The following is a 14018-nucleotide window of genomic DNA, read 5'->3' as shown; positions in this document are numbered from 1 at the left end:
TGTTTATGAAGAGGAGAAGCCCTTCCACCCGACAGTTGGTTGAATGGCCATTCGGGGCGGTCCATAAAGTTTACCATTTCCGTTTCGGTGGAGAAGCGTAATATGAGCACGCGCTCGTTTATGCGTAAAGGCACGAGGAAATTTCCCTCTCCCCCCCTCCGTCACCATCCAGCCGCTCATTCCCCGTTGTGATAAACACTCGTGTGAAGAAGCAGTTTGAAAGGGAAAACACCTCTACCTTTTGGAGCCCCCACCCAGTAGACACATCCATCCACGCAGAGTTTTCCAACCAGGCGAAGTACTCAAATTGGGAGGAGAGACGCGCGTCCATTTATCTCGTCTGCCTGTTTTCATCACGTGAGTAAGCACGCACTCCATTAGACAAGGCACTCAAAAGGGTGATGCTCCATTCGAGTTTTTGTTAGCCCCCCCATTTGAAGAAAGACCCAAAAGTACCGACGCTAAAATGGTAAATAGGCAAAATGGCTTCTTCGCTAAGCTGACAGGTATGTTTCTTACAGAGCAGGGGTAGACCCTTAAATGGGATGAAAAAAAATCCCGGGAGGGAATAATACGCACCAGTGTGGGAGCAGTGGAGTCTGCTGAAGAGGCGCATGGTTGTTCCCATTTCGCTGGGAAAGCTCCACATGTATTTATTTCGCCTCTCCTTCTTCTCATCTCCTTCCTCCCCCTCTTCTTATCCCCCCCCTGACAGGCCTGACCTCCACCGTGTTTAACCTCAACTTGGAGAACATCCACGAGGCCGTGGACGAAAATTTGACCGCCCTGGAAAGAGCTGTGCTGTACGGAAACAGCAGCAAGAAATGCCGAAAGATAATTTTTGTTAAGGAGCTAGTCAAGTCCCTAAATAGCATAGACTATGAGGATTTCAAGAAGGTCATTTACCCCCTGCTGGTGAAGTTAAGCAATGATAAGGAAGAAATCCAATACGAGTTGTGCTGCCAGGTGGGCGACCTGTGTGCCTACTTGCTCCAGAGCAACAATGGGCCCGACGGGTGCGCCGACATCATCAGGTTCCTCTTCCCCATCCTCGAGCGGATCATCAGAAGTGGGAGCGGCGGTGGGGATAGCAGCGGTGTCAGCGGTGCCTGCGGGGGGGACGTGCTCGCGAACGCGATGAAGGCGCTGCTCATCCTGGCGACGCACATCAAGGCCAAGTACCGAAAGAGCATAATCTTCCCCTTCATACTCTCTCTGGCGTCCAGCGAAAAATTCAAAAATCTGGGGTTCGTTCTCCTAATTAAAATATCGCTTATATTTGAAAGGGAACTGGTGTCCAGGCATTTGTTCCCATGCATCGAATCCTTCGTCAGGGGAAAAGACGAAGAGAGTAAACTGTTCCTCTCCTGTTACCTGCACAGTATATGCAAAATTGTAAACGAAGAAGAGCTGCTAGTCATATTTTTTTTCCTCCAATCGTTATGTAATGACCCTAATGATATTATTAAAATTATTGGCATGTACAACTGTGTGCATGTGTCTTGTTTTTATTCGACGCGTTTCTTTCTTCATCTGTTTGTTCCTCTGTTTAATGAGTTTCTAAAGAATTCTAATTTATATATTTTTTACTATGCGTTGGTAAATTTGCTCCTTTTTGTTTGCCTTTTTGAGGACCTAGATATCATTCACCCGTTTTACATTCGCAAGATGATTTTTTTTTTTAATAATGTTTTTTCTTCGCACCTGTTTACGCTGAATTACCTGAACGACACCGCCAGGCGGCAGAGCAGCTACGCCTTGGCGGGCGTCCCCCGCGCGCCCGAGGCGCCGCCCCCAGGGGGAGAGGTGCCACCCAAAGCGGAGGAGCCACAAAACACAGAGGAATTGCACAAAGCGGAGGAGCCACAAAACACAGAGGAATTGCACAAAGCGCAGGAGCCACAAAACACAGAGGAATTGCACAAAGCGGACGTGCCAAATGGCACTACCCCTTCGAAGGAGGAAGGACCAAGCAGCGACTCAAGCGAAATGTCACACGGTCAGTCTAGCCAAGACCCGGGGGGTGGAAGCGGCACAGAACGCCTCCCACCAAAGGATGAATCGGACGCCCCCGAAAGCAACCATGGGGAGAAGCGAGAAGTACAGGAAGGGACGACACTCACGGTGAACTGCGCAAATGGGAAACAAGACGTTGTAAGTCGGCCAGTCAGTTTGGCGCACCTAAAGGAAGAGGCAGCGGCCCCACAAATGGGGGGAAGCAGAAGCTATCCAACGTCGGACAGCCATGCGAAGGGAATTTATGCGGATGGCGCTGCACAGGCTAACACAGTGGAAGATGCCAAGGGAGGCGAACGCGGAACAGGAGCGATGCAGAGTGGATTGTCTCTTTTCCCCTCGTCGTCCTCCCTACTGGAGTCATCCAATGCGACGTCACTCCTTCCCTCTCTGCTGCCATCCCCGCCCACGTCCTCGCTCATCACACCAGGGTCTACATCCATTTTTGTGAACAACGGTTTGGTTAACGATCTTATAATTAGCAACAATCATTTTGCGGTGAGCGTGCGTCAGTTTTTTCAACTGCACGGTGGGGAAGCGGTGGAGGTGAGAGAAGAGATAAAGGAGGAGGGAGCTCTACGCGAGCGGAGGGGCACCCCCGCAGGGGAGGAAGAGGGAAAAGAAAAGGGAAACGGAAAAGGAAGCGAAAAGGGAAGCGAAAAAGGAAGCGAAAAGGGAAGCGAAAAAGAAAGCCCAAACCAACACGAATACAAAGATGAAGAGAAAGAACGGGGGAGCGACCCCACATGTGGAGGAAACCCCACGGATGAACCCCTCAACCCCACGGATGAACCCCTCAACCTGACCGATGAACCGCTCAACCTCACCGATCACGACGTCACCTGCATAGACAGAACGTACACGCACGATCAAACGATCGAGCTGAATCAAATTAAAGGGTGGTACTTCAGCGAGGTGGATCTAATAAAGGGGAACATGGCCTACGGGGCGACGTTTCTTCGGAAGGGGGGGAAAATGGATGCCCATAGAGAGCGACGCCCACGTAAAATACACTTAAACGAAAAAGAAAACGACATTTACAATATAGAAGCGGTGAATGTGGAGGCCATCAAGAAGAAGTTCCTGTTTGATACCCCAAATAACATCATCGTGTCTCACAACATAAACGCAGTGTACATCACAGCCCTGCATATCCCCACCCTCATCCTAGTGCTCAAGCAACACTTCTTCAGATTTTTCTCCCACGTTTTTTTTTTTGTATGTACCTATCCGTACTACATCATTAGGAAGACCATGGCGTCTTTGTTTTATGAAATTTTGAAAAACTTTCTGGAGCCCTCCAATTTTTTAGAATTAAATGTCGAGGAGTTAAATGAGGAGGGAGACATGCTAGCCAAATTTAGGAACAGCCAAAAGGGTGTAATTTTGAAGGGGAAGGGAAACTCACTCTCTTATCCCCACCGTCTCAAATCGGATTGTGCAAAGCAGCGAGGTGGTAGGAATTGCTCCCCTAGACAGGATTTTCCACAAATCACACAGACGTTCAATGCGGAGTACTCCACTTACTGCAATATGAAACGCATACAGAACATGCAATCGGTGACGAGTGAGGAGAGGATAAGCAGTCTGGGGAACGGCAGTTCGTCTGGGCGTGAACTGGGTGAGAGCACTCCACCCACGTCGAACGGGATGAATGAGAAGCAACAAGAGGGGGATAATCACTCAGACTGTGGGAATTCACAGGGGGGAATCCACAACCAGGCCGCCAACCAAATAGGGGAAGACGTAGAAACCAAAGGGGACAACGGGACGGAAGAACCCCCGCAGGAGAGAGCCAACATAATCAAACGAGTGCAAAGCGAAATTAATGCCAACCTACACGAAAGCGATTTTTTTAAAAATGAAGAAAATGAGAACTTTTTTTTTTACAAAAAATTTTTACAAAAATATGAAGCTGTATATGAGAGATACATTCAAAGGTTTAGGAAATATTACAGTGAGGATTCTCCTCTTTTTTTTTTCCACTTTTTTGTCTGCTACTTTTTGAGGGATTCAAATGTGCTGGTTAAGAAGGCCATTCTTAAGAGGTACGATGCAATGCTTTTGCTTTTCCCGAGGCTCGTGCAGAAGGTGCTCATGTCGTATCTGTCTCCCCTGCTGGATTGCAAGACGCTCAACTATTCCCTGCGCAAGCGGGTGTCCAAGGTGGTCTGCCGGATGCTGACCTCCACGGAGGATGAGCGGGTCGTCCGCCGGTTCCTCTTCCCGCTGTTCCTCAGGTGGGTGCGCTGTCGCGCTGCTAGTGAAGCGGTGCTGGTGAAGAGCGCCAGCGAAGTACCGCGTGCAGTTGCTAGCATCACCCGATTTGCTCCCTCCACACATCGCCTCACTCCCTTCCTACCCACCGCAGACTCTGCAAGGACGACGTCGCCACTATACGCGCCTACACGGCTAGCTACTTCTACCTGTTCCTCGAAAAGGGGTGCCCCCAGATATAGTACGAGCAAAAGGAGGCCTTAAAAGAAACCCTCTTAAAAGGGCCGCCTGAAAAGGGGGACGGATTCCCTGCAGTGTGACCCCGCGCACCCCCGCGGACACGAAAGAGCTACGAATCATCTTCACACTTTGCCCTTTCCCTTCGCAGCAACTTTTTCAAGGGGGGGGGAGAAATCCTGCCCATAGAGGAGTATAAGAAAGGTGCGCCCGGGGAGGGGCAACTCCGCGCAGCCGAGTTGCGTAGCTGAGAAGTTCTTTGCGTCGCTTAGCTGAGGAGTTCTTTGCTTAGCTTAGCTGAGGAGTTCTTTGCTTAGCTTAGCTGAGGAGTTCTTTGCTTAGCTTAGCTGAGGAGTTCTTTGCTTAGCTTAGCTTAGCTTAGATTTGCATTTCTTTACCTTTTCCCCTTTTGCACACCCATTTACGCGTGCTGCGCTCCCCCACTCATGCCGTTTTGCCCCGCCCCAAATCACAGACAGAATTCTGACCAACGGAGAGAAGTTCAAACTGAGGAGTCGGAACTTCACGGGGGGGGCCGAAATCGACCTCGTCAAAACAGTTTTGGTGATGTTCTCCAGGTAGGAAGGGAAGAGCCAAGGGGGCATCGCAATGCAGTTAAGCGGTGTGTCTTTATTTTGTTTGCAAGCGAGATGCAGCAATAATTTAGGCCATTTCGAATGTGCCTTTTTTGCGGAGCTTTTTCGCCAAGTGCTCCAATTTGGGAGGACTCCTCCATCCCGCCTCTTTTCTCTCCCCCGTAGAAGCTGCCGTTTCTGTGACCGCCAGGTTTTTATAAAGATGTGCGACGGGATTATCAAGTAGGGGCGTAAGAGCTGTGCCTCTCGGGGAAGCGTACCCCCCTTTGTATGCCCCGCCAGTGTAACTCGCGCATGCAGCGGGGAGGGCTACTCTCCTATCCGCCCTCTTCCTTCCTATCCTCCCTCTGCTCTACTTCTTTTCCCCCTTCTCTACTTCCTTCCCCCCTTCAGCGAATGCCCCGCGAACCTCTTCCTGCTGTACTTCCTCAAGCCGTTTGTAAATTTATCCGTCGACAAAATTAAAGTGGTCAGGACGACTTGGGACAAGTGTGTAATTTCGCAGCTCAAGAAGAAGGGGCACTTCCTAAATTCGATAAATGTAAAGAAAAAAAAAAAAAAAAAACTGCATAGCAGCTGCATGGTAGGGGTGATCCAGCTCGGTGCTCATTGTTTGTACTTCTAACCCACGAGTGACTGCTTGGGAAGAAAAATGCACCCTTTCTATTCTTCCCCCTTTGCAGATTTGGGCCAAACAGAAAGAAATGCAAGCACAGCAGGGCGCGACGGCAGCAGATAAGGAGAGTTCCCCCACGTCAAGCAAAAGCGACAGCGATGATGTGCTAAATAAAACCTTTGACATTCACGATTTGAATGGTTAGGCTGACGCGGTTGACTGGGCTGACGCGGTTGACTGGGCTGACGCGGTTGACTGGGCTGACGCGGTTGACTGGGCTGACGCGGTTGACTGGGCTGACGCGGTTGACTGGGCTGACGCGGTTGACTGGGCTGACGCGGTTGACTGGGCTGACGCGGTTGACTGGGCTGACGCGGTTGACTGGGCTGACGCGGTTGACTGGGCTAACCCGGTTGACTGGGCTGACGCGGTTGACTGGGCTAACCCGGTTGACTGGGCTGACGCGGTTGACTGGGCTGACGCGGTTGACTGGGCTAACCCTTTAACACCTACTCCTCCACTGCTCAGGTTGCAATTTCTGGAGGGGAATTATTGTACCGCCTTCTTTTGAGAGGTCATAGGGGGCGAGCTCCTAGGAGGGCCTTTACCCAGCGCGTTTATGAGAGTCTCTCCTTTTGTTAGTCCACCGCGGTGCTCCCCACTTGCGAATGCATAGCTCCTTCGTTGCGCCATTCATTCGCTGTTTTCCTTTTGGTGTGTGTCGAGGCGACCAGGTGGTTACCGCCTAGTTGGTCTTCCGCACACGTCACCCGTTCGTTTGTCTTACACTCGTTTGTTTTTCGTTTGTTTGTCTTCCACTCGTTTGTCTTCCGCTCGTCTGCTTGCTCCGTTGGATAAGAAGGCAGTAGGCACCCCCCTGTTCCCCGCACACCTTCGCGCGAAGCAATTCCAAGCTGGTCTTGTACATGGGGAGGGGTTACATTTTAGAAGATGAGGCCAGGGGGACGTACCTACAGTTATGCAAGAGCCTCCTTGGCAACTTTTTACACGCTTGGGAATGGGGAACCCGCATCACCTCGGAAAGAGTTTGATGAGATGAACGCGCCTGCCTTTTTGGACATGCCCAAACGTTTCCTCCACGGCAGCAATTTTGGCCAAGTGCCTCATCAGGAAATTCACTCGGACGTTCACGTGTGGGGAATACGTCGCCTCACTTGGCTGCAGCGGCAAAGCAGAGTTGGTAAAAATATTTTTCTCTTTGCATGTTGAAGCGGGTCCACCTTCGGAAGGACTCTCCCCATTTGTTTTGCTCTTTTTTTTTTCTTTTTCTCCCCCCTTTTGGGTGGCCCTGCCGTCACAGATTAAAAGAATGTCCACGGGATTTCCATTTCGCAGGAATTTTTTAATTTTACAAATTTTTCTCTCCAGGTCGGTCATTTCGCAGTTGTAGTAGATTTGAATCTTTTTCGTTTTGGCGGATGGGTCTATGTCATAGTGGGGGGGTTTCCCTTTGCTCATCTTCACCATCTTCTTATTCCACTGGTGGATGGCGAGGGGGTGCCTGTCAAGCAAGTGTGGCTCTGCATCTGTTGGTATATTCTCCGTTTCGTCTAACTGTGGCTCACCATTTGAAGTGATGACATTTGTCTGTTTAGCAGGAGTGCTTTGCCCCACCTGTGTTGCTTCATCATTTGAATCTCTGCTGCCCCCCTGGGCAGAGGTCAGGTAAGACGGGTTGGTCTGCCCGAGACACTCAACACTCTTCCAACGGGGGGGGGATGCACTCCAATTTTGCGAATACTTTTTTAAAAGAAATAATTTTATGGCATTTCTTATGATGCGATAACGGGTGTCCTTCCTCTCATAGTGAGCCGCCTCCTCAAAGGAGCCCATTTTTCCGTTGACCCAAAAGGGACGAGTAAAAAAAATAACCTTGTTTGCAAGAGGTACGTAGAAATATGTATAGACCTGATTTGCCGCTCTCACGTTTTGCCTCGGGCACAGAATTATTTTTTCGTAGGTAAGCAGCACACTCATGTTACTCTTACGCAACGCACACGTACACACAGACAGAGAGGAGGGTGTGGGGCACGAGCTGACTGAACTGGGCTGGCAAAACGGGCCAAAGGGAAATGTTTAATTGGTTAAATATTTTCCGTTTTTCCTTTTCCTAGGCGACTTGCTTTGCCATGTGAGGAGCGAAGCTGCTTACATTGTACAAACTTAACACGTGCAAAAAGGGGAAAAAAAAAAAAAAAAAAAAAAAAAACAGAAGCAAACAAGCAGTCAAGCAATCAAGCAAGCTAACTAACAAACAAATTAACTCCCCAAAATTGGAAGCAAAATGAAAAAAAAAATAAAATAAAAAAAAAATAAGTTGGCCAACATTTCGCGATTAATGCTAACATGTATGCTCGTTTAAACGCAAAGAAGAAACAAAAAAAGAAACGAAAGTAAAGGAAAGGAAAGGAAAAACAAAAAAAAAGTGATATACCATCGCACAAGTTCGAAACACGTGCGACGCGTCACGCCTTATGGTACTCCGCTTAGGGTGTAAAAAATATACACGCTTCGAAATTGCGAAATTGCGAAATTGTGAAAGGATAATACTGGAGGCCTCGGCAAGGGTAGGGGGAAAGACACGAAGCAGGGAGGCGCACCCAACAGGGGAGGCAACACCCGGGCAGGTTCACACAAAGCAGACAGACCAACATTCGAGTCACCGGACGAGTAGCAGGCAAAACGCTGGCAGCCCCTGGGATGCGGCCCTAATCAAGGAACAAGTCGCCCTGTGTGCACAAATGAGCTAATGGGCTTCATTTTTTGAAAAAAAAAAACAAAAAAAAGCCAAAACAAAACCAAAACACACAAAAATGCAAAACAATGCAAACGATGCAAACGATGCTAACCTCTGCAAATCGCTGCTCCCCCCTATAAGTGACCATCCAACGCACGCATACATGCGCACAGACACCCATACGCACCTGTGTTGCCAAAACAAATCGTGAAGACCTCCCTCAGAGGCACGCGCAACACACACATACGCATACACAAAGGTAAGAAGGCAAGATGGGCCTACTGTTCTCCTCCATACTTTCCCGCCTATTTTCAAACAGAGAAATCAGGATACTCATATTGGGCCTCGATAATGCAGGGAAAACGACCATCCTCAACAGATTGCAGTTGGGGGAAATAGTTCAAACCATTCCGACCATCGGATTTAATGTGGAAAGTGTAAATTACAAGAACTTAAAATTGCAGGTGTGGGATTTGGGGGGGCAGTCTTCCATTAGACCCTACTGGAGGTGCTACTATAAAAATACGAATGCCATTATATATGTCATTGACAGCTCGGATGGCGATCGCTTGGTCAGCACCAAATGGGAAATTAATATGATTCTGAAGGAGCCTGACTTGGAAGGAGTGCTCCTGGTTATCTTTGCAAACAAACAGGATGTGCAGAATTGCCTTTCCATCACTCAGATATCGAAAGACTTAAACTTGACGGCGATTCGGGACCGGCAGTGGGCCATTTTCAGCACCAGCGCTACGAAGAACGTCGGCATTACGGAGGCCCTCGACTGGCTCGTCAGCAACATCAAGTGATTCGGCGATTTGTGGGGTTTACCCGTCCATATTTTGTGGACTGACTGAACCTATTTTGTGGGGTTTACCAGACCCTATTTTGTGGGGTTTACCAGACCCTATTTGGTAGGGTTTAGCCCATTTTGTGTCCCTTTTCTTTCCCCCTATCTTCGCAGTTTCAGCTAGCCGAACTTTTCAATCATTTTTTTTTTTTTTTTTTTTTTTTCCAGTTCCCCCTTTAAACGTAAACCGATGGGTCTATGCAACCTTCCCTGTTGCGCATCCCGTTGTGCATGCTCTCATGTGCCGCTACACATTGTATGCATACGCAAATGTTTACCTTCCTGCCGCTGATCATTTTTGTTTTTCCCCCCTTGTCGCGTCGCTGTTTTGTCGTCCCCTTCACGCGCATCTTCACGTCCATTTGCATGCCCATTTGCACGCGCAACGTCGCCCCCCTTTTTTCCTTTTTTTCGTTGTCGTTGTTGAGCCTCCCCCCCGTTTGAATCCCCCCGTGGCGCGTTTCCCTCACAACGGTTCATTTGTTTTCGCGCCCCTCCCCCAGCTTTTTTAAAAATGACATGCTCATTTGGTAACTTAGCAAATTTCAAGTGCGATTAAAAAATGTTTAATTAGCGAATTGCTCACGTTCAGCATTTAAACCGCTCCACTGTTCAGTCCTCCGGAAAAAAAAAAAAAAACATAGCAGTATAGTGTGTGCGTCGCAAGGGTGCCATGGCTTTGGCCAACAGTTCCCTTTTTGCAAACACTTAAGGGGGGGGGTACCTTTGTATAGATACGTTTGCTGCTTTGCAAAGTTGTGAGTTTGTTCCCTTTTGAAAAGGGACAGTTGTTGTTTTTCCATCCCCTCCCTGTTGCATATTCCTCCTCTTCCACTTCACCGTAGCGAAGAGGAATGATAAAATGAAGGGAGTCAAGTTGAGGCCCACTTTTTATTCGTTACAAACGAGGTGGTAATGAATGAGATTATGGGGGAAATTGCACCCTTGTGAGGAGAAGTGCCGCTCGCAAACCCCAGGGTTCTCCCTGACTGCACATGTGTGTAAGTTGTTACACCTGTATATGCACACGCACGGGTATGCGTATGCTCACGCGTGTGCCCACGTGGCTTCCCCCCCGCAGCTTCAACACAGCGCTAATCAAGTCCAAAATTGACACGCTCGAAAACTACGCGAAGAAGAACCAGCTGCACAAATTGCGGATGGACGATTTGTTCGACGTGCTGAAACTGTAAGTACAGTTTGGCTCTCCAAATGGGGAGAGGAAAAAGGAGCGGCGAGGTGTGGGAGGGCACCATCCGCCGAGAGTGGACGCGCGTGGCTCTAGGGAACACTCCCCCCGACAGCGGCAGAAGAAGCAGCCGCAGCAACAGCAGCAACAAACGATGTAGCGCACAACGCCCCAACTGGTTAACCACCCCTGCAGGTCCAAAACGGAAGAAGACTACAAGCTGTCCCTGCACCTGCTCAACCTGTACTACAATTTTGGGAGGAACTTAAACACGCAGCAGGATGTCAATTTATTTTTTATTTTCATGCTGAGGACGAAGCAGCTGAACGAGGCCAAAGAGGTAACCAAAGAGGATGCATCGGTGTGGAAGTGGAAGGGGGGGAAAAATGAATAGATTCGAGCAGGGGCAGATAAAGTAGCGTCCAAATGTCTGCCCACCTTTATGTTATGCCTCACCCTTACGTGTGTGCACCCCTCTTTGGTGCCCTCCCTAGCTTCACAAAAAATGCGTACACACATGCATAAAGAAATAAGTTGCATTCCTCCTCACCGTTTGTATGTCCAAATCTTCCTCTCCCTCGAAGCTGCTTAAGCATTTCAACGGATGGCTCCTCTGCCCCCCGTCCAACAAGTACATTTTGCTATGCATGGAGGAATTTTTCAAAAAAAAAAAATTTTACGATGTGCGAGAAATATTTTCCTTCATACGGCAGAACAGGTAATGCCCCGCACGGAAGTACAGAGTGGTGCCCTCGGGGGGATTATACTCAGTTGGAGGCCACTCCATTACGATCTGCCGATTCGACCCATTTTTCTCCCCCCCCTTGTAGCCAAATAAAACTGGAAAGCCCCTTCTACACGGTTACCATAAAGGCCATGCTGATGTTGGAAGAGAACTCTGTTCAGGAGGCCATGATAGTTAGTGCGAAATGGAAGGAGCGGCTGCAGTGGTGGCGGCAGTGGTGGTGGCAGTGATGGCGTATGTTTACTTAAATATGCACGTGTGTGTCTCCCTCCTCTTCACCCCCTTCTCGCAGATATACGACGACTCGTATGGCATGTCCATCTACTTGACGAACGAAATTCACAATTTGCTGTTAGGTTGGCTCCACACGCGGGGAGAGTTTCATCTGCGCGGCATGTCTCATCTCTGCCGAACGAAGAGCACATAGGATTACCTATAAATATACCTAATTGTGTTCCCCCACACCCCCTCTTTTCGCAGAGAATATTTTGTACCTTTACCACACCGTGAAAGGGGCCAAACCTGAGGTATAAAAAAGGAGAAAAAAGAGAAGTGAAAACAGGGGGTCGCTTTGTGGCTCCACTGCTATGCATTTTTAACTGCATTTTTTTTTCCCTTTTTTTGCGATGCAGAATGAAAAGCTACTGAAGTTATGCGAGGGGAACGTGGAAAAGATAATTGTAATGGCTTGAGCGAGTGGCACACATGTGAAGCGGATATGTAGCGAACGGGTGCTCCTGCCCAGGGTCCCGTGTTGGTTTACGCCGATGGGCACATCTTTAACCATCCATATAGCGCCGCCTTAACCACTCCCACTGTGCCGCCTTATCCTCCCACTGCACCCTCCGTAGATACGACTCATAAACGAGTTAATAAAAAATAGGACGTCGATCAAATTGTCCTCGAAGAGTTTGAGTCTGCTTGCCTGGGCACACATGCACTTTGACGTTAATGCAATTATCAAGTAAGCTGCGGTTGCAGAAATGGAAGCGCCAAAGCGACCTCGTGCGCTTTCACCATCGATTTTGTGAAAATGTAACTTTTGCGCGAATGTAACTTTTGCGCGAATGTAACTTTTGCGCGAATGTAACTTTTGTGCGAATGTAACTTTTGTGCGAGTGCAACTTTTGCGCGGTATAACCTTTGCGCGAATTTTATTCGCAGGAAAACGAATCACGACTTGGTGGACGTCCAGGCGTGCAACACCTGGCTGGACATTTTCAAGTTGTCCTGTTTGTATAATCAAATTCCTGAATGGTGAGTCAAGCGCATCGTTTTTCTCGCGGGGGGAAGAGAGCGGTGCAAGCTGTTTCTTCGTCGAAATTGTTTTTTTTTTTTTTTTTTTTTTTTTTCATCCCACTTCCCAGCCGCTGTAGCCCCTTTTCGCAAGAATTCAAAACTGTTCTGTGCAGCATGAAGGATGACGCGGATGTCGCCCGGGTAGGCAAGGAGTGCTCGTCCCTGTGTGAAAACGCGTTTTGTAGCTCCCTGCGAAATGGTCATGGCGAAATGTTTCTCTCCCACCTTGCAGGCGCTGGAGTATATCGATATATACTTTCACGAGGAATAAGGCGAAGAATTTTTTTTCCTTTTTTTGCACCATGTCTGTTGTTACTTTTTTACTTTGTTAATCAAAACGAGTATGTTCGCTTGGATCCCACTTTCCAGACGACGTTGCACAGCGGAGGCGCGTCAATCTGATCCTTCGCTTGCAAAGCGCTTTTGCAGCTTTGTAGCTGTGCGGGTTGAGAAGAAAAAAAAAACAGCGGGGGCAAAGGCCAAGCGGAAAGCTTTTCTACCCCCTCTCATCCTTTTTTTTTTCATTCATCCCATTTCAGTTTGTTTTGTTTTATGTTTATTTTTTTCCGGTGACCCCCTGGGCACCAAATCAGCTTTTAAAAAGAACAAAAAAAAAACGCACAAAAATGTACTGCTCCTCCAAATTCGCGACGAGGAAAACTTGCACGCACGTGAAAGGCGAATATGTGTATGCACAGCACAGCACATCCGTATGTGCCAACTCACCTTCGCGACCGTTGCAGGAAGGCCCCTCCCCAGGGCAACAGCGCGTGTCCATTTTGTGGAATTAAATTTAAACTTAAAGAGTTTTCTGCGTGGATGAGTGGGGCAAAAAAAAGGAGTGTAAAGGGGGGAAAAAAAAGGGAGTATAAAAGGGGCAAACAAAAGGCAGTGTAAAAGGGGTAAAAAAAAAGGAGTACAAAGGGAACAAACAGGGGAGAATAAAACGGGCAAAAAAAGGAACACATAGGAGCGGCGAAAAAATCCGCATTTTACGGCAAAAAATGCGGTGGGGGGCAGCGCTTAACTTTTTTCCGTTTCGGCGCGGCAAAAAGGCTGTCACTAAAAAGGCGGCGTGCTGAAAAGGCGTAGCGCTGAAAAGGCGCCGGCCGCAGCGTGTAAGGAGCAGGGTTATGTTCACTTTTAATTTGTGTGTTGCCCGCTGGCGGCAGTGTACGGGCATGTATGCGTGGAGATATATCTTTCTGGGCGAAGTTGCAAATGTGCGATTAGGCAATCGTCCGGCGAGTTATATTGCTCCCTGCTATGCGGCATGGAGTAGCAGGGTGCGCACTTAGCAGGCACGCGCGACATGGGGCAGGTGGGCCAGATGGAAGGTTTTTCCGCCTCCTTTCCAACCCCACCCCCCGTTCCATTTGCATACGCATAAAGGAGCAGCAAAAAAAAAAAAAAAAAAAGTATACCCAGTTATGTAGCACAAATGGTTGATTTACCCAACCAGCATGCGGCATACCATACATAATTGCTTTCATTT

At 48.5% G+C, this 14018-nt stretch overlaps 4 protein-coding genes across 4 annotated transcripts, besides 14 other annotated features; 3 read left to right on the top strand and 1 right to left on the bottom strand.

The window, feature by feature from the left end:
• Window positions 1-466: 466 nt before the first annotated feature.
• On the top strand, window positions 467-5887 carry PVX_111000 (hypothetical protein, conserved; the record flags this gene model as incomplete). Its single annotated transcript, XM_001608375.1, has 8 exons — window positions 467-506; window positions 716-4256; window positions 4388-4474; window positions 4622-4674; window positions 4946-5048; window positions 5232-5288; window positions 5460-5607; window positions 5750-5887. 8 exons carry the CDS (start codon window positions 467-469, stop codon window positions 5885-5887), a joined length of 4167 nt encoding a protein of 1388 aa, XP_001608425.1.
• Window positions 3274-3297: a microsatellite.
• Window positions 3355-3383: a microsatellite.
• Window positions 4163-4194: a microsatellite.
• Window positions 5888-6714: 827 nt separating the features above from the next.
• Window positions 6715-7877, bottom strand: PVX_110995 (hypothetical protein, conserved; the record flags this gene model as incomplete). The annotated part of the gene is made up of 1 exon (XM_001608374.1): window positions 6715-7877. The coding sequence occupies exon 1, from the start codon at window positions 7678-7680 to the stop codon at window positions 6715-6717; it is 966 nt and encodes a 321-aa protein (XP_001608424.1). The 5' UTR covers window positions 7681-7877.
• Window positions 7345-7372: a microsatellite.
• An 835-nt stretch (window positions 7878-8712) lies between the features above and the next one.
• Window positions 8713-9249, top strand: PVX_110990 (ADP-ribosylation factor-like protein, putative; the record flags this gene model as incomplete). Its single annotated transcript, XM_001608373.1, has 1 exon — window positions 8713-9249. The coding sequence occupies one exon, from the start codon at window positions 8713-8715 to the stop codon at window positions 9247-9249; it is 537 nt and encodes a 178-aa protein (XP_001608423.1).
• Window positions 8861-8880: a microsatellite.
• Window positions 8992-9020: a microsatellite.
• Window positions 9096-9123: a microsatellite.
• Window positions 9250-10285: 1036 nt separating the features above from the next.
• On the top strand, window positions 10286-12794 carry PVX_110985 (hypothetical protein, conserved; the record flags this gene model as incomplete). The annotated part of the gene is made up of 11 exons (XM_001608372.1): window positions 10286-10479; window positions 10675-10819; window positions 11064-11197; window positions 11310-11397; window positions 11517-11580; window positions 11705-11751; window positions 11857-11904; window positions 12076-12188; window positions 12389-12481; window positions 12592-12664; window positions 12756-12794. 11 exons carry the CDS (start codon window positions 10286-10288, stop codon window positions 12792-12794), a joined length of 1038 nt encoding a protein of 345 aa, XP_001608422.1.
• Window positions 10433-10460: a microsatellite.
• Window positions 11172-11196: a microsatellite.
• Window positions 12544-12573: a microsatellite.
• Window positions 12736-12767: a microsatellite.
• Window positions 12795-12953: 159 nt separating the features above from the next.
• Window positions 12954-12989: a microsatellite.
• Window positions 12990-13023: 34 nt separating this feature from the next.
• Window positions 13024-13044: a microsatellite.
• An 811-nt stretch (window positions 13045-13855) lies between these two features.
• Window positions 13856-13878: a microsatellite.
• Between the last annotated feature and the right edge of the window lie 140 nt (window positions 13879-14018).

The sequence above is a fragment of the Plasmodium vivax genome, chromosome 6, assembly GCF_000002415.2.
Source record: "Plasmodium vivax chromosome 6, whole genome shotgun sequence".
Classification (NCBI taxonomy): domain Eukaryota; phylum Apicomplexa; class Aconoidasida; order Haemosporida; family Plasmodiidae; genus Plasmodium; species Plasmodium vivax.
Note: the sequence above shows the minus strand (reverse complement) of the source record. Positions and strands in the feature narration are given on the sequence as shown.